Consider the following 18,869-nt stretch of genomic DNA (forward strand, 5'->3'; position numbering starts at 1 on the left):
AATTCCAATAGATGAGAGATGGTGGTAACTATCGTTGTTGTTATTGTTATGTTATTGATGTTGCTGTAATAAATAATTTATTTATTTATATGTGAAAGCAATTAAAAAAAAAAGAAAGGGAATGGATTATTTAGGATTTTTGATTTATATTAAATTTATATTTATATATATTTGCTAACAATGTCAAAGAAAAGGAATAAATCTTTTAATTAAATTCTTTTAAAAAATAAATTGAATTTTACTTTTACTTTTTTGTTTGTTAAACCATACGATGATGATAATAATAAAAACAACAACAATGCAACTAAACTACTGACTGATAATACTATTTATTAATTGTTATTGTTTGTTTGATGTTGTTTTATTTTCAACGAAAAATTTTCCATAATTTCCTAAAAATCTAATAAAAAAATAAGACAACAAAAACTTATTCATACAATTTCTATTCTGTAATACAATTGTTGGATTAAAGATAAGATCATCGATCTACCTAATCTAATAACACACACTCACATCACACACATCAGTATATCGATATCATTATTATTGAGTTGGTTGTTAGGTCGGAAAACAAAGATGTCGTCTAGTCAGAAGAATAGTAGTGGAAATGGTAGTGTCAACACTATTGTGGTACCAAAAGAGCAACAGACACTCGTCGATAAAGTCAGAACACTACTGTTGGAGACACCCAGTAAAGTGACAAAAGAAGATCAAAAGATTCACTTTAAGACCTTGTTTGAATTGACCGCTAGACTGATCGAAATGGATCCTCTGAACAATCACTACCGTGAACTAAAAGCTGTATCTATCTTTAGTTTTGTAGATCATTGTGCATTACCTCCACAAGTATGTATTTAATACAAAGCTAATCTTAATATATATTAATATTAATCATAATTATAATTTAGATGGCAATTGCAAAGTTAGAGGAAGCCGTTCAGATTGCACCGAATGTCAAGTTTATAAAGGATCGTTTGAATGCATTCAAACAAAATAATAAAATATCTACATTTCCTCCTTCAAGTACCAATGATAACAACAATAACAACAATAATAATAGAAGTAAAGAAGTGGAATCCAATGGAAGCAAGAAACAGATGTCTATTCAACTATTCGCTCGTGCAATTGAATCACATATGAAAGGTGATTTGAACATGTCATTTCACTACAGTGTTGGTATGTGTTATTGTTTATACATCATCAATGTTTTACAATTTAGGAGTTATAATTGATTGATTTGTTATTAACAATTATTATATTATTATTTCAAAACAAAAGCTGCACATGAAAATGATCCAGAGAATAAAGAAGTAAATTTACATCTTGGTACACTCTATGCCAAACAAGGTAAGTTCCCACATGCCAACAAACATATCGATATGGCAATCAAGGGTAAACCAACATTGTACGATGCACACGTGGAGAAAGCAAGTTTGGAACAAAAGGAGGGTGAGACTACCAACGCCATCAAACGACTGAGCGTACTCTTCAAATCGTCGGAAACCACTCAAGACCTAAAGAAACGAGCACTCCTCTTAAAAATATTCTTTATGAACTACGCCGAACAATATAACAACGAAAAAGATATCTACGAAGAATCTATATTATATCATAAATTTCTAAATATAAAACCATATACATTGTAAGTAGTTAGTAACAGTAATAGAATATTAGAAGATACTAATGAACAAAACAAACAACAAACAACAACTCAGTTCTCCTGAAAGTATAAAATCATATAGAAAACAATCATCTATTAAAGTTGCATATTTATCTTCACATTTCTGTGAACATCCGATTGCTTATTTTATGGATGGTATATTGAAGTGTCACAATAAGGAGACATTTGAAATTCATTTGATATCGATGGGTACGCAGTTTGATGATTTCACCAAGAAATTCATTGGCTACGTCGGTGAAAAGAATTTCCATGTGATGCGCGGATCCTGTGAGAAGGTGGCAGCGGCCATCCGTGACATGAAAATTACTATTCTCAATTGTTTGGATGTGCACACCGAGCGTGACGGTGAGATTGCTTCATACCGTCCGGCACCGATCATCGTCAACTACCTCGGATATCCAAATACCAGTGGCATTGCTGACCTGATACAATATCGTATCACCGATCAGTATGCCGATCCGCTCGACACCAAGCAACTCTGGACTGAAAAACTCATCCGTATGCCATCGACCTTCCTCTGTTTCGACGCATCGCATATCATCACACATCCGATCACCGCGCAATCTCCATTCGAAAAGAATGGATACATAACATTCGGTTGCTACAATACACTGTCGAAAGTTCAAAAGGGAACTTGGGCCGTTTGGAAACTCATTCTCGATAGACTGCCAACTGCTCGAATCGCTATTAAAGCACCGCTTTTCATTGTGGAGAGTGCAGCTCAGGCATATCTAAAGAAGCTGGCGGATATCGGTGTAGATACCACCAGGGTGTTGTTAAAGACCTATTCAATGGAGACCGGTAATCACTATGATAGCTACAATGAGATGGATATCAGTTTGGATCCATTCCCATACAATGGAACAACGACATCGTTGGACTCGCTATGGATGGGTGTTCCTTTCGTAAGCATGTCAGGCGTGACACATGTGCATAACGTAGGTCGTTCCATCCTCACCAATGTCGGATTGAAAGAACTGGTCGGCAGCAACCCCGAAGAGTATGTAAATATCGCAGTTCAACTGGCAAGTGACACTGAAAAACTCAAATATCTCAGAACCAACCTCAGAAACATCCTCTCAAAGTCACCAATTTCCAATCCCAAACAATTTACAATCGATCTTGAAGATAAATATATTCTAATGTTTAATGAAGCACTTTAAAATATTTTAATAAACTTTTAGCATTTCATTTTCACTTTCTCTTTAAAGAACAGGTGTTTTATTCTTAATATATTTAATAAACAATGTAGATTTTAACTATTATTATAAGATTTTTTGTGATCAATCTAAAGTATTTAGAAATTTGAATGATCACAAAAAATTGGATAGAGAAGTACAATAAATATATTTTAAAATCATTGATATCAAAGTAATATTTATTCATCTCTTCAAGAATGATTTCCTTTAGCTGATAAAAAAATTCCAAAAAATTTATTTTTTTTTAATTTTTTTCTATTTTTTTGAAACGAACGAAAGTTTATTATTAAAACAATTGATTAAGTTTCTATTACTATTTAAATTATTAATTAAATATGGGTAGATCAAAATCAAAGAAAACAAATCAACCATCATTAGATTTTAAAGTAAAGAAAAAGAAATTAGGAAAGAAACCACCCCCAAATCCAAATGTAACAGTTACAACATTTAAATCAAAGAGTATTTATTATTTGATCTTTACAATTGAATAGAAATAGTCTGTTTACATTTATTATTATTATTTTAGCATTATATATACCAGGACAATCAATTGGTGAAAAAGATGATCCTATAACCAATCAGAGAAATCTTACGTTGAAAGATTTGCTCTCGAAAACCAAACATTATAGTGAACAGATTCGTCGTGATTCTTTGAATGGATTGAAAGATTTGATTCAGATGCATCCTGTGGTCGTAAGTCAACATATTGGTGCGATTATGAATGGAATCGTCGAGTCGGTGAATGACACCGATAAGAATGTCAGACTGGCTGCACACTCGCTCATCGCAAAGGTATTGCCACTGGTCGACCCTATTATGATGTCACCGTTCCTCCCACTCTTTGCCATCTATATCACATCGGGAATGACTCATCTAAAGTCATCGATCCGTATGGATTCACTGCAACTCTTTGAGCTGCTGATCACCCAATTCCCACAGATGATAGGCTTCTCTCACCAGATCCTACCGAACTACTTGGAGCTGTTGAAACGTGTTGGAATACATACAACTTCATCGTTGGTTCTATCGAATACATCGGTAGGATCATCCACATCGCTCTCAGCAATTGCCAGCGCCACAAACACCGGTGGAGGAAATGCCGCTTCCGGTGCAAGTGGAATGAAGAACAATCAACTGGGACAGAGAATTCAAATATTACAAAGTTTATTCAAGTTGTTGGAGCGACTGTTACCTAGTGAACAACAACATCAAAGACTGCTTAGTAAAGTTAAGAGTTCAAATAGTTTGACTAGACAATGGGCAGTGCAGACTCCTCTCGCATCGACATTCACCAACTACACAGAGCGTACTGTATTCACATCATTCTTTAGCCAGACTGGATCATCGACAGGAAAGATATCGTCACGCGCATTGGAATCCGCAACGGAAACACTTGACTTTACCGCTAGCGTTATGCCGATTCTCATTGAATGTTGGTTGGAGTTGACCCCTGGCAATCCAGGATCACACTCGACCCTTCTCGATATGGAGTTAATAGTAAAGATGTTAATGCTTTTAATTACAAAGATCAGAGAAGATCCAAACATCGGTGGTTCAGCATCAAAGAGCAACCCAAACAATGAGAAATTCGATCGTATTCGTCAAGATTATCTCAAGTACTTTGCTGCACACTATCCAGTTTTGGTCGGTAGCTCCGACAACCCCGACTCCAAAGAGTACTCTGCCAGTCAAGAAATCAATGCTATTGTTACACAAACACTTGCATGGTTGTTACCAACATCAATAATTACCAATACTGTTGGTAGTGGTAGTAGTAAATCAATATTACCATCGTGGTTCGAACCAGCTATCGACTTTTTCGAAGATGCATTGGATGGAAAGCTAGTAAAGGAAGGTGAAAGAGGTCAAGCCGTTAGAACATCGATATCATCGTACTTGTGGGTTGTCATTAAGGTGTTACCATCGTTGAGTCAAGAGAGAGCACAAAGTGTACTGGAATCGTTTATCAAATTCGATAATCAATGCAACCCACTCTCCACGGCCAAGAAAGCATGTGTATTCTTCATCAAAGAGCTTATCGATATTCAAGATTCTCTCAAAGATAAATCAATCAAGAAGATCATTGAATGGGGATTATCTTCACTTCCAAAGTTACTTTGGAGAATTGGTGCATCAGATTCAAATACATCATTGGTAAGTTTTAATTAATTAAACAATTATATTTATAAAATAAGATCAACTAACAACATAACTAATAATATTAATATATATAATTATAGATGATTATAACAATTTTGTTATCATTTGGTAAAGATAAGAATAAGAGAGGACAATATGAAAGTATTCAAAACTCATTGGTACCATTTTTATTTACCATTTCAAAGCCAAGTGACAAGTTCCCTCAAGGTAAACATGTCTATGGTCCTTTCATTCACTTACCGATCGACCTACAGATTCAATCATTATATTTAATCTATTACTTTACATCTATCAATTTATTAACTATTAGAGCATTAATTGCAATTTGTAAATGTATGTTTATTATCTTTTTAATTTGTTATATCAAATATATTTATTAATATCTATTTCTTTTTCTTTTAATAATAATAATAGCACCAAAGGTATCGATTGAAGTAAAAGAAAGAATATTCGATATTATCTATTATAAATTTGATCAAGGTTTTGGATTAGATAACTATTTGGCATTCTGTATCTCAATTACTTTGGCAATGATTCATAAGGTTGAAGACAACGGCGATGAACAACAACAAATAGATTTAGATGGTGTTACTGATTTGGATGCTGATAACAATAACAATAATAATAACAATTCATCATTAAAGAGAAAACATGATAAGATTATGAACAATGATAGTTCATCCGTTGATATTCAACATAGAGACAGAGTATTAAATAGAATATTTAGAGATATCAATCATCTTCGATCAACAATCCCAATTAAGAAGGTTTTAAATCCATTATTAGCTTCAGTGTTAAGAGAATTGGTATGTTTATTACATCTAAATTAAATTTATATTTTAATTACATTCATTCTAATATCATTCTAATGATAATAACAACAAACATCAATTAGGATAATCAAACATTGGACGGAAAGAAATATATATTACAATTGATATATTCATGCTTTAATAGTAAAGATCAAGAGGAATGGTCTAGCGTTCCAAAGAGTTTGGTTGATAGCTTACCAGCTATACTATCATCATATCTGTTAACGATCGAACAACAACAACTACAGCAGAAATCATTAATAACCAACTTAAAGGATTCATATATCTCATTAGCTCATCAATATATTCAATTGGATCAATCAACTACTTTATTGGTAAATTTGCTTAAACAAATGTCAAGTATGTAAAAACAAAACAAAATAAGAGAGAGAAAGAGAAAGAGATTTAACAAATACTTTCTAATATTTAATTATAGGCGAGTTGAAGGCTGATAAATCGAAATTGGTTGTTATATCAATCATATTAATGGATATCATTAAGAACAAACAGATGGAATCTTTACTTCATCAACAAGAGGCTAAAGACCAACTACAATTGTTTGTAAATGAAATATCAACACAACCCAACATTCTTGAGGAAGAGAAACCAATCGTCGACAAACTTTTATCAGAGTTTAAAATGTCACACAATAAATTATAATAATAGGGAATATATTCCATTCTCCTACAATGATAACTTGTGTATTTTATTTAATTATATAATAAGATCAAAGTTGAATTGAAAAACAAATGATAGATAACTCTATGAAATCTAATGTTTCATTCAGTGTAACAGTATTTATTATACAAAATCTTTGCTTTATATGATATCATTTTTAAGTGATGATCTTAGCTATTCTTTCATTAATTATATGTCTTTTAAATACTCTGTTATTGATTAAATCTCTCAAGTGTTGAGTTGATTCTATGAATCCACCATTTACAAGATAGTCTCGATTGTAACCAATGAAAATGCTTGATTGGTTATATCTTCGAAGTTCTATATTACCATTGATCCTGATGATTTCAACAGAGATTGGTAGATCTTCCAATGTATTTTCTCTGAAAAATGAGGAATCTACATTCATTGTCAATCTTTGAGGTTGCTGGTGTGCACTATCTTCGCAAACATCTTTAACTAGAATAATCTGGTACAGTATGAGATTCTTTAAGGTCGGTGGTAATGATGAATGTAATAACTGATTATTATTTCCAGTGAGTTTAAGTAATTCCAAATTCGGTGGAAATCTACTTATTTCTTTTTCAGTATCGAATGAAAGTTTCTTGATCGATGGCAGTGAAAGGATACCTAAAAATGCTGATTCCGATTCAGCGCCATCCGAATATTTCGAGAGTTTCAATGACTGAACAGTGTTTGGAATTGATCCAAATGAAATATTACTGAATGACAGAAAAGTATCCAATTCTCTCACACCAATCGGGATGACACCAGGTTCCAAAAAATATCCAAAGTAACCAAGTGATAGCTTTGTGACACTCAATGGAATACTCCCAGGTTTCAATCTGAATAATTTCATTCCACCAAAGTCGAGATTAGTTATTGTCGATGGAATGACACTTGGTTCAATATAAATACCACCTAGAGAGCACTTGGTAAAACGAAGGGTGGTGATCGATGGTGGAAGTGAGGAGAGCCACTCGAAATTGCATTCAATTGTTGTCAGTCTTTGAAACTGAGAGAGAATCGATAGGTTCTCAATGTTATCGACAATTTTATAATCGAGTGTTAAGGTTTCAAGTGATCTAGGTAGTTGTCCAATATCTATCTTTGGAGCAACCATATTGAATGTACAGATATGCAGAACTTTCAGATTGTCAGGCAGTGGGTGTTCCTTCAATGTATTACCGTTGAACAGTAGTGAGAGGCGTTCCAACGACTGTGGGAGTAATCCAGGAGCAAGCTCTTGCTGTCGATAATCGGCGGTCATATATTTAATAGTATTTGGCAGCACATGTGCATTAAATACAGGTCTTTGGTTGGAGTGATTTAGCGTTTCAAGAGTGTTTGGGAGTGAACCTGGTAATATCTTTAGATTATCACATCTGATTTCGAGTTGACTTATTCTACTATCTGAAATGTCAAATGCAAGATTGTCTTGCCATTCGAAAATAGTAACACTCCTTACATTCAAAGGTATTTTGCTGCTAAGATTCTCTGTATTATTAACTTTTGATACTTATAATTGGTAAATATATATATTTTTAGGTTAAAGTTGTATTAACATTAACATAACATACTATCTATTATATAGTCAGAAAATGTTGGACCCATTTTTAGAGAGGCTGAGCTACCACAAATCAATAGACTACAAGATTGAATATCTGATATTCGTTGAAATTGTGTTTGATATGATGTAAGTGTTACATGATTACTTCTATTGTAAATCAATTGTGATTGAGCGTGTGTAAGACCGTTGAATATCAAATATCTATCTCTATTATTATATAACTTTTTACTTGTTAAACTAAAGCATATTGAATCTAAAACTGTCAGTTCTTTGAAACTTAATATTTTAGATAGCAACAGATATGGTAAATCTTGAATGTTATAATTTATGTACATCTAAATTCTATTAAATCAAAAAAATAAAAATGATCTTTAATTTTTTAAACACAAAAAAAAAAAGAAATTGTATTTCTAGTTCATCTCATCTAAATAAGCAACAGGACTTAGCTTTAGTCTTTATCCCGAGACCGCGGTAAATCTATGATCGAATGGTATAAACACATTCGAAACATTTAAATTTGTAAAAAAAAAATCAACCTTCTTTTCATTTTCAATAGAAGCAATCAATTTCATCTTTATCAATACCAAAAAAAAATCAAAAAGTTTGTTCCAATGTATGATTTTTTCCAATCATCAATTTATACTAATTTTTTTAGAGGTTTGAAAACAACCAAAACAAATTTTACAGATTCTCACTAAACTTAGTTTAAGCCCCCTCAAAAAAATAAAAATAAAGTGAAAGCATTAAGTTTGGCGATGGTTGTTGTCAAACCTCTGAAAAAAAAGGATAACTTGATTGCCCAAAAAAACCAAACATCAGAACAACCTTTTTGATTTTTTTAGTTTTTTTAAAATAAAATAATATTCATAGTAATTCTTCAAAAATATCTTTACACCCTTATTCAAGTTTATTATTGATCACTTAATACTTATATTTGTACATTTAAGTAAAAATCACAAACACTTCTTTCATTCAAAAATGATTCATTCTATTTCTTTTATTTTATTTTTATTGTTTTCATTGTTTTTGTTGATGAGAATAGATTCGACAGGTGCTCAACCAACAATACTTTCTTGTGCTGAAGTCAACTTCACATCTATTAGTCTTACCAGTGGTAAATATCTTCAACAATATTATATGGATAGATCACATCTTATAAATGCTATGTTAAAATGTTCTGGTAACGATTATTATGTCTTGGAGTCTCAATCCGAACTATATCCTGGTCAATACAATATTTCTATTCTCAATGCTGAAGTAAGTATTGTTTTCTCAAATAACATAAAAATTTCATTTCTAATACTTAAAACATTAATTGTCAATTTTATAGACAGGCGGATTTACCCCCAAAGCAAGTTTTTATATTCCTGAACAACCAAGGATTATTTGGCAATCCAACAGTATAGATCTTCAAAATGGATTGGCATTTGCAACATACTGTCCTTCTAATACATCATATCTCTCAATTTTCAATATGAATACTGAAACTGTGTAAGTTGAAATCGAAGTACAATCAACAAGCAAAATTGATTTCAAATTATTAACAACCATCAATTCTCTATATCACAACTTGAAACAGTGAAACGATAGAATCATCAAGTTATTGTCAATTGTATGCTTTAGGAGCCTATGATTCAGCGAATCAATTGTATTATCTTTATGGTTTTAATACCGGAACGCTTAAAGCTTTATCATTTGGAGTATATTCGATGATTACCAAGAGTTTCACTTATCACGATATTCCATTCGAGATGCAACATTGGTCATATGTCCAATCAGTATTTGTTTATCAATCAACTGTTTATGTTGGTCTCTTCCAAAATTCTTATTATCAGCTTATTACAGTTGACTGTGATACAAAGACCACACGTAGTATTTTCAAAGCTGATTATTTCCCATTCGAGCAGTATACCCTAGATTTTGTTTTCGATTCCAATGGATATATTGTGATTATTGCAAAAAATCCACCTAATTATTCGATTTTCACAATCGATCTTCAAACAGAACAATACACTAACCACACAATTCCAAACATCGCAGCAGAACTCGCTGTCAATTTCGAAAGCAATAGTTGTTGTGCTCAATAATATCATGAATTTGTCTATTTAAATAAAAATTTATCAGAATCAAAAGAAAATTAAGCAAAAAAAAATTTAATAAAAATACAATTTTGAATTAGAGTATTCCGGGATTTACATTGACTTTGAGGGTTAATAGTGTAAGTGAATTAGAGAAAATGGTTTTTTCTAAACCGCTGAAAAAAAGGATAAGTTGATGATCATGACCCGAAAAATCAAACATCGGAACAAGCTTTTGCGATGTTTTTTGGTTTTTTTCTAAAATTTAACAAATTTAATAAAAAAATACTTAGTAATTTTCAAAAATAGCTTTACTCTTTATATAAGTTTATTATTCATCTTTTGAATTTGTATTTATACAATTAAAAATCAAAAACACACTTTCATTCAAAAATGATTCATTCTATTTCTTTTATTTTATTTTTATTGTTTTCATTGTTTTTGTTGATGAGAATAGATTCGACAGGTGCTCAACCAACAATACTTTCTTGTGCTGAGGTCAACTTCACATCGATTAGTCTTACCAGTGGTAAATATCTTCAACAATATTATACGGAGAAATCACATCTTATAAATGCTATGTTAAAATGTTCTGGTAACGATTATTATGTCTTGGAGTCTCAATCCGAACTATATCCTGGTCAATACAATATTTCTATTCTCAATGATGAAGTATCGTTTTATCAAACAATAACAAACAAATTTCTTCATTTAGATAAGGTTATTTTGATAAACTTTGAGATGGCTACACAGTCACAAAATTCATTCACAATGGCATCATCTTCATCTCTATTTAAACCGATTAATAACTTTAATGCTAGTCCAAAGAAATTGAACCCTCTTATGTCAACCATCAATAACCATAGTATCAATGTTATGAATAACAAAAATAATTATAATAATAATAATAATAATACAGTTCAAAACAACAACTATAATAATAACAATAATAGCAATAACAATGATGTAATCGACTTTCAACAGAGAATAATGATACCTATCAATTTAGAGTTTAAATTAATCAATGAAACAGAGTTCTCTTGTATCGATCCAAAGAATGAAGCAATCAAGAGGATATTCTTACAGATAGAAGGAGCAAAACGTATGTACACATATTGGTGATAAAGTGATGATTGGGTTACTTACTGACTTTCTTGCTTTTGAATGATTATATCAATTTAGAATTTGATGAGAATTGGTGGGTAATACCGGTGTTACAACATAATAAATTTTGTGAGATGCTAATGAGGACTGGGGGTGTAAAAGTTAAACCATTGCCTCGACATATATTATTGGCATTCTCACAACCACCGAAACTAGTACAACCCGACTACTCAAGACTGCCAGCCAATCTATTGAATACACTGTTACCCTTCCAACGAAAGGGTATCGAGTTTGGAATATCAAGAGATGGAAACTGTATTATTGGTGATGAAATGGGTCTTGGAAAGACAATACAGGCAATCGGATTATCATATTACTACAGGAGCGAATGGCCGCTGCTCATTATCACTCCATCCTCTCTTCGCATGGTGTGGGCGGAGCAACTCGAGAAGTTCCTACCCGGTGTCTTCAAGAATGGCGATATCAATCTGGTTATGAATGGACGTTGTGGATTGAATGGTCTGGTCAATATCATCAGCTACGATCTGGTGCGGTATTTATATTTTTTATTTTAAAAAGAAGGAAAATAAAAAATATCGCGATATAAAAATTTACGCGGAAAGTAAAATTTTCACTTTGTTAAATAACTTTATACCAGTGTAGCTTAATTACTGTTACGGGTGTACCTACTTAACCAGACATACTTAAAACCAAACTCTCAAAGAATCTTTGATCTTTTTGTCGTCCCCTCAATATAGTTATACATTTATTTAGAAGAAAATCGATCAATGACTCGAGCTCGACCACATTTAAGTTTGTCAGTAAAGGAAGATACTTTGAAAGTCAATAGCTTCATCGATAATATAGTTAGAGGTACATTCGATATCGTGGTCAAAGATTATGATCCAAACACACCAGATGATTTTCAATTGGTTGTTTGGCTTAAGATTAATCAGATGACCAATGAACAAAAGATATTCGAAGTAAAGTTACTGTTTATCGATAAAGAAATAACAAGACTAAAGGTAAATGTGCCATTCATTGCACCGCTCACCGATGACAATATCATACGTTTAGTTGTCAAGAGTGATAAACTATTCATTAAATACGATATTTATTTATATCGAGACCAAGTCGATGGTTTGCTAAAGATTGAATCGTATTGTTCTAAATTGGCGAGATTACAATCCAAGGTCGGTTTTGGAGCTTACATATACCGAAATGATATTGAATCGGACTATAGTCGTTGGATTGCCCTTGATAGCTATTCAATAGAGAGTCACATTCAAAGATACAATAGTCATAGTTGTAGCTATGGTGAAAACAATATGATTTCTCATAGTTTCGCTTCAGGAGAAAAGTCTTACATACCAAGTTTAGAAGATTTTGCAGAGGTTATATGTCACTTAGCTTTGAAGATGAATGGCGTTAGCGTTGGTGTATCATATCTCGACCAGAATGGTGATCGCAAAGAAATCAATGTGCTTGGTAATGAAATTGGTGATTTCGATACACATCAAATGTTGGATATTCTCAAATTAGGATTTGAACATTGGTTCGATTTGGTTAATCATGATGATGATTCATCATTAGAAGTGTCTAGACTGAATTATGTTTTAGATACTCGTCAGTTTACAGTCAACAGTAGTCATAGTTCCAACGCATTCAATGCGATACCGATTTCTTTATCTTTTCAACATATAATCGATAAATATCTTTTGGAAGAAATGGAGCTATGGTTCAAAAAAAAGAAAGATCAACTATAATAAACAAAACAAATATTTAAAATTTAAACTTTTCTTTATTTATTTTTGTGATTATTACCAACTATCAATTCTCATTGTACCTTTTTCATTGAGGTTGGTATGCATTTTGAAACATTTATCTATTTGGTGTGGCTCGTGTGCACTGCCATTCTTTAGACATATCTCTTGTGATGATTTAAAGTAATCCATAAGGATCGGTTTGTAAACTGGGTGTGCACAGTTTTCAATGATGGAGACTGCTCGCTCAGTTGGCGAGAGACCACGAAGATCTGCCAGACCTTGTTCGGTTACATAGATATCGACGTCATGTTCAGTGTGATCGACGTGTGTACAGAAAGGAACGATTGTTGATACACCGAGTGGATCGGTCTTTGATGGACGAACCGATGGTGCATGCATAATAGCAAGCTTTGAGTTTCTATTGAATTCACCACTTCCACCGATTCCATTCAACATTCTGCTACCGGCAACACAAGTCGAGTTGGCATGTCCATAGATATCAAATTCGACGGGTGTGTTCATTGAAATTACACCGAGACGACGAATCATCTCTGCCGAGTTGGAAATTGATTGATTTCTCAAGACAAACTTGGTACTGTAACTCTTCCAATTGTTGAATAGACGATTGAATCCAGACTGTGAGAAACGAATCGATGTGGTAGAAGCGAAATTCAGCTTTCCACTCTCAAAGAAATCCAAGAAGGTATCTTGGATCACTTCAGTCCAAACATTGATATTATCGAACGGACCATTGTGAATACCACCAATGACTGCATTTGCAATGTTTCCTATTCCTGATTGCAGAGGCAGCAAATTCTTTGGAAGGAATCCTTTGCTGATTTCACGCTTGAGGAACTCGACAATGTGATTGGCAATCGATTTCGATACGGCATCGGCAGGCACTGAAGCTGGAGTGGAATCTGGAAGTTGTGATTCTATGATTGCAACTATCTTCTCTGGATCACAAGGAATCGCTGGATATCCAATACGATCATCTACTCTTGTGATTTGGAATGGTTTGGTGTGGGGAGGTTGATCGATACTCACGATATCGTGTACTCCACGGTAGGACGGCATCGAGGTATTGAGCTCCACAATGATTTTATCTGCCATTTGGATGAGTTCCGGAGCGATTCCAACAGAGGCACCCGGAATGATCCATCCTTGTTCCGTAATCTCGGTTGCTTCGATAATTACAATATCCATACTGTTGCCACCCTTGGGTTTATTCATTGTGTAGTAACCATAGGTGATGTCGTTGGCAAACGTACTGAGATGACCATCGGCGAATTTGATTCTTCCACTGTTGATTCCCTTCTGGATATTCTTTCCGACTTGATGTGGATAGCGACGAGAAATCATATCGAGTGCTGCCCAACGATCCTCTGTTTCCTGACCGGTCGAGGCACCGACAAACAAATTGAATTTCATCTTGCCCTGCAGCTCATTTTGCTCCACGTGATTGGCCAGGGCAATCGGAATAACCTTTGGATAGTTGGTTCCAGCAAAACCTGACCAACCTAAATACTGTCCATTCTGGAACAACGGTATAATGTCATCCAAGTCATTTACAATCTTTCTATGCAAACTCTTTCTACCGATCCTACTTTTCAAAACAGAATTTTTACCTGTATTTATAAAGTTATTCATCATATTTATTTGACTATTCTTCATTTTTTATCTGTATGTATTATATATTATTATTAGATATATTTTTTAAAATAAGATATAAAATAAATAAAAATAGATTATATTGATTTGTTTTTTTTTTTTATTTCATTAATGATTTGTTAAAAAGATAATGCAATGAAATTGAATAAAAATAATAAAAAAATTAATTTGAAGATAAAATATTTTATTTGTGGGTGCTGTGTTTTGTGAAGAGTGATTTGAGTGTGTGTGGGTTGGGTATTTAAATTTTCTTTGTAAATTTTTAGTGGTTTTGATGCCAGTAAAATTTTCATTCACTTGTTTGGCGAATCAAACAGGTTTACCATAAACAGATCAAATTTTCATCTTTCGAATCTTGCCCAAACCGTCCAGTTTTTGGGATTTTTTGGTCAAAAAACAACAAGTGTAAAATTTTTAAGCCATAGATGTCTATTTTGGGTTTTCAAATTTTCAGATTTTTTTACGATTATTTGTAAACAATTAAATATAAACCAATCTTCATCATTTATTACACAAAAAAAAATAATACGTTTTTTATTTTTATTTTTATTTTATTAATTTTTTTTTTTCATTTTTCTTTAAATTGTACAATATTGTTTAATAAGTTGAGAGGCCAATTCCGGATTGTCTTCTTTATAAATAAGTGATAGGTTAAAAGCAGCTTCTTGTTTTAGTGTGTAGTCGCTATCTTCTTCGTCTTTGCAGCCCAGTACTTTCTGATAATAGTCGATTGCCAGATAAAACATACCCAATTGATGTGCTGCTCTACCTAAATTATAATATACTTCTTGAAGTTCTTTATTTTGTCTTATCCTATTTATTTGTTTGTTTAGGTTAGGTTATATTAGATTAGTTTGTCATTTATTCTTATTAATAATAATAATAATATGATAATGATTTGTATTATTATAATTACATTTTATATTTATAAAAGAAAGAGAATGCAGTCAATACGATTTTATGTCTATCTGGATTCTTTCTACCTAAAGATTGACATAGTATGGTAACACTGATGAGTAGATTGACAAGAGGATCTTCTGGTTGACACTTGAATGCTCTCAGATACTCGAGTAGTGCACTCTTTGCGTTACCCGTTGTCTTTTGAGAATTACCAGTGATGATTCTCATTGGTAAACTAGTAGGATTTTCATTTAGTAGCTTTCTTATAAAATCTTTATGTGTAAAGAAGTAATCTCCTTTTGACCTATTTTAATAAACCATTAGTATATTTTATATTGTATAAGATCATATTATTATGTGTTATAATTAGCTTACATTAATACAACTTTATTAAACAAGTTCCATATTCTATTGCTAAAAGGTTTCTTTGTACAAACATATTTAAAGTGTGAGAATGCCAGTAGCGGTCTCGATACATTGAAGGCGATACCAACTAACAAGAAGTTGAGTTGATGTGAATAGGCTTGTGTAACAAACCTAATGTTTCTGAGTGCATATCTAAGAAATGTACTGGCTTCATCATATCTATGAAATAATAATAATACTTTACATGTCTATCAAATAAAATAAAAAGATAAGATTAATAATCAATAAAACTAATAATAAGTATAGTTTTATAACATTACATTTGTCACTAAAAAGAAGTAATCTTTTTCATCTAATCTCTCGGCGAATGGTTGATTACTACGATGTGATACGTGTCGTATATAACGATCGATTCGTCTTGGAACCGATCTCATTGTGAGAGCTCCACCTAGTACCGTCTTTTTCTTCAATCTAACATTGTCACCGGATCCATTCAACAGCGCTCTTGAAATACCTAGAAACTGTGGATACTTTGAAAGATTCATAAAGTCATCGGCAACCTTGAACAATTCCTTAATATCTTGTTGAGTTGCCTTTAAACGTTTGGATTCTAAATCATTAAGAGTTGATTCAAACTTTCCTTTTTCACTATCTACAACATATATATGTTTAATAATAATAATAAAAATAATAAGTATATACATAATATTATTAAATACAATAACTATAATTACCTTCACTTGTATTATTATTATCAGCTTGAGTTAATAATTGTAATGATTTCTCATGATCACCTGTTTCTTTATAGATATCAGATAACAATAGACATGCTTCTTTGTTTGTTGGTTCAGCATCGATAACTAATTGTTGTTGTTGTTGTTATTTTATTAAAATAACAATTAGTAAATAAAACATGTAAACAATACTTAATATTATATAAAAAATACATACAATCTTGTAGATATTTAATTGCTAATTGGTAGTTATTCAATGCTTTATAAATAGTACCTAGTTTTAACCAAATAAATTCATATTCCAACTATATATATATATTATGTATTGCTTTGTTAGTTCAACATTTATGATTGTATAAATAACATTGTTAGTTACATTTTCAGCTTTGTTCAATAGTTCGAGGAATAGAGGAAGTGCTTTCTCATGGTGATCCAACTCGATGAGTCGTGAACCTAGTTTGTAATAGATATCGGGGATATCGTTGACAGGATGCTTGGTAATCTCTTTGATGCAGATGTTTGCCATGGTCGGATCGTTTATCTCGATGTACGCAATGGCAGCACTATACACCAAGTCCGGTGCAATATCGAGATTATTGGGAAACAGTGCTCTCACCTTTTGAAAAGCGGTGATAGTCTTGTCAAAGTATCGCGCACGATTGTAGAGCTCCAGAATCAAATTGAAAGAATCCAAATCCAAATCGTAGAAATCGGCACGCGATCGTTGCAGCTCTTTGTTGATGATCGACTCCATCAGTGATACCGCTTCGTCGAGCTTGTCCATCGCAGTGAGCACCTGCACCAACTGCTGTGTAACATTCGAATCTTGTGGACGCATCTCATGTAGATATCGAAATCCGATCAACGCCAACTTGTAGTTCTTCTCCGACTCGTACACCTGTGAGAGACTGTACAACGATTCCAAATCATCTTTATCCAACTTCAACACTCGCTTATAGCATTTAATTGCACGTTTATAATCTCCTAATTGCCTAACATTGTTTAATTAGTTAGTTAGTTAGCTAGCTAGTTAGTTAATCTTCGAAATCTATAATAATTAGATTATTGATCACATTGTTATTTACTTTGATAGATCAGCACATCTTTTCCAAAGATCCGGTAAATTCTCACCGATTTCAGCGGCAATATAAAGGAAATCACATTCTCCATATGGATCACCTTCATCTTTCTTGATCAGTGACATCATAGTGTAGGTACGCGGGTATCTTGGAGAAACACGAATCACCTCTTGGAAAGTAAGAAACGCTTCTTTCAACTCTCCATTCGTATATTGATTCATACCACGTGAAATCAAATCTTTTGTTTCTTTTGGTAATCTTGATAACTATGGCGAGAGAATATAAAGATTAGTAATTTATAACAATATATATATATATATATATATGTTAATATTGTACTTACATCTCTTGATCTTGCACTTGTTCTAACTTGTTTCTTCTTTTGATCAGCATCAGCATCACCACCACTACCACCAGCTGATGACGATTTCGATTTCTTTGAATTGGCAGCTTTCGATAGTTTTGATATTCTATCGATATCAAACTGTTCATCTTCTTTGTTTAATATTTTATCTTGTTTCTGTTGTGATAGATTCTTAAACTGTGAGAGAGTGGAATCTAGTTTTTTGGCAGAGGTTGCTGTTGCTGTTGTCGTTGTGGTGGTAGAGGGAGTGGATGTTGTTGGTTCTTCATTGTCATCATTATCATCGTCATCTTCTAGTTCACTGTCATCATCAGTAAAACTATCATCATCGTCATCATCTTCAGTTTCATCATCTTCATTGATGACATCTTCCAAATCCATCATCTGCTCTTGAAAGTTGGCATTTGGCATCAACGATGAAACATCGATATCGAAATCCAATTTGAAACTCTCATCTTCCTCTTGACCATCTCCATCGAAATCACCGACATCACCGGCATCCACCTGCAAATCATCCATGATATCATCTATAAACTCTTTTGCTGAAGAATCCATTCTTATTTAACTCTATTATAACAACATATAAATATAAATGAATATAATATATATTTGATTTCAATATTACATTTAAAAAACAAAACAAAAACAAATGTTATATTATAAGTATAAATTGAACTGACAAATGTTTAATACATATTTTTTTAATT

General features: G+C 32.6%; 8 protein-coding genes across 8 annotated transcripts; 4 read left to right on the forward strand and 4 right to left on the reverse strand.

Annotated features, from left to right (window-relative positions):
• Window positions 1–576: 576 nt before the first annotated feature.
• PPL_11166 (O-linked N-acetylglucosamine transferase, SPINDLY family protein) lies at window positions 577–2,844 on the forward strand (the record flags this gene model as incomplete). The annotated part of the gene is made up of 4 exons (XM_020581923.1): window positions 577–846; window positions 909–1,176; window positions 1,279–1,642; window positions 1,743–2,844. 4 exons carry the CDS (start codon window positions 577–579, stop codon window positions 2,842–2,844), a joined length of 2,004 nt encoding a protein of 667 aa, XP_020427226.1.
• Window positions 2,845–3,215: 371 nt separating this feature from the next.
• PPL_11167 (IPI1/TEX10 family protein) lies at window positions 3,216–6,512 on the forward strand (the record flags this gene model as incomplete). The annotated part of the gene is made up of 6 exons (XM_020581924.1): window positions 3,216–3,339; window positions 3,407–5,034; window positions 5,121–5,373; window positions 5,455–5,846; window positions 5,936–6,212; window positions 6,289–6,512. 6 exons carry the CDS (start codon window positions 3,216–3,218, stop codon window positions 6,510–6,512), a joined length of 2,898 nt encoding a protein of 965 aa, XP_020427227.1.
• Window positions 6,513–6,687: 175 nt separating this feature from the next.
• Window positions 6,688–9,042, reverse strand: PPL_11168 (uncharacterized protein; the record flags this gene model as incomplete). The annotated part of the gene is made up of 3 exons (XM_020581925.1): window positions 6,688–8,048; window positions 8,111–8,307; window positions 9,029–9,042. The coding sequence occupies 3 exons, from the start codon at window positions 9,040–9,042 to the stop codon at window positions 6,688–6,690; spliced, it is 1,572 nt and encodes a 523-aa protein (XP_020427228.1).
• Window positions 9,043–9,132: 90 nt separating this feature from the next.
• On the forward strand, window positions 9,133–10,187 carry PPL_11169 (uncharacterized protein; the record flags this gene model as incomplete). Its single annotated transcript, XM_020581926.1, has 3 exons — window positions 9,133–9,357; window positions 9,431–9,591; window positions 9,680–10,187. The coding sequence occupies 3 exons, from the start codon at window positions 9,133–9,135 to the stop codon at window positions 10,185–10,187; spliced, it is 894 nt and encodes a 297-aa protein (XP_020427229.1).
• A 438-nt stretch (window positions 10,188–10,625) lies between these two features.
• On the forward strand, window positions 10,626–13,048 carry PPL_11170 (uncharacterized protein; the record flags this gene model as incomplete). Its single annotated transcript, XM_020581927.1, has 3 exons — window positions 10,626–11,280; window positions 11,361–11,597; window positions 12,105–13,048. The coding sequence occupies 3 exons, from the start codon at window positions 10,626–10,628 to the stop codon at window positions 13,046–13,048; spliced, it is 1,836 nt and encodes a 611-aa protein (XP_020427230.1).
• A 54-nt stretch (window positions 13,049–13,102) lies between these two features.
• On the reverse strand, window positions 13,103–14,722 carry PPL_11171 (acetyl-coA hydrolase; the record flags this gene model as incomplete). Its single annotated transcript, XM_020581928.1, has 1 exon — window positions 13,103–14,722. One exon carries the CDS (start codon window positions 14,720–14,722, stop codon window positions 13,103–13,105), a length of 1,620 nt encoding a protein of 539 aa, XP_020427231.1.
• Window positions 14,723–15,297: 575 nt separating this feature from the next.
• On the reverse strand, window positions 15,298–17,245 carry TFIIIC3 (tetratricopeptide repeat protein; the record flags this gene model as incomplete). The annotated part of the gene is made up of 8 exons (XM_020581929.1): window positions 15,298–15,350; window positions 15,468–15,532; window positions 15,636–15,923; window positions 15,995–16,233; window positions 16,306–16,637; window positions 16,720–16,845; window positions 16,937–17,024; window positions 17,096–17,245. The coding sequence occupies 8 exons, from the start codon at window positions 17,243–17,245 to the stop codon at window positions 15,298–15,300; spliced, it is 1,341 nt and encodes a 446-aa protein (XP_020427232.1).
• A 115-nt stretch (window positions 17,246–17,360) lies between these two features.
• On the reverse strand, window positions 17,361–18,717 carry PPL_11173 (uncharacterized protein; the record flags this gene model as incomplete). The annotated part of the gene is made up of 3 exons (XM_020581930.1): window positions 17,361–17,544; window positions 17,805–18,064; window positions 18,142–18,717. 3 exons carry the CDS (start codon window positions 18,715–18,717, stop codon window positions 17,361–17,363), a joined length of 1,020 nt encoding a protein of 339 aa, XP_020427233.1.
• Between the last annotated feature and the right edge of the window lie 152 nt (window positions 18,718–18,869).

Source organism: Heterostelium album, assembly GCF_000004825.1.
Source record: "Heterostelium album PN500 unplaced genomic scaffold PPL_scaffold13, whole genome shotgun sequence".
NCBI lineage: Eukaryota > Evosea > Eumycetozoa > Acytosteliales > Acytosteliaceae > Heterostelium > Heterostelium album.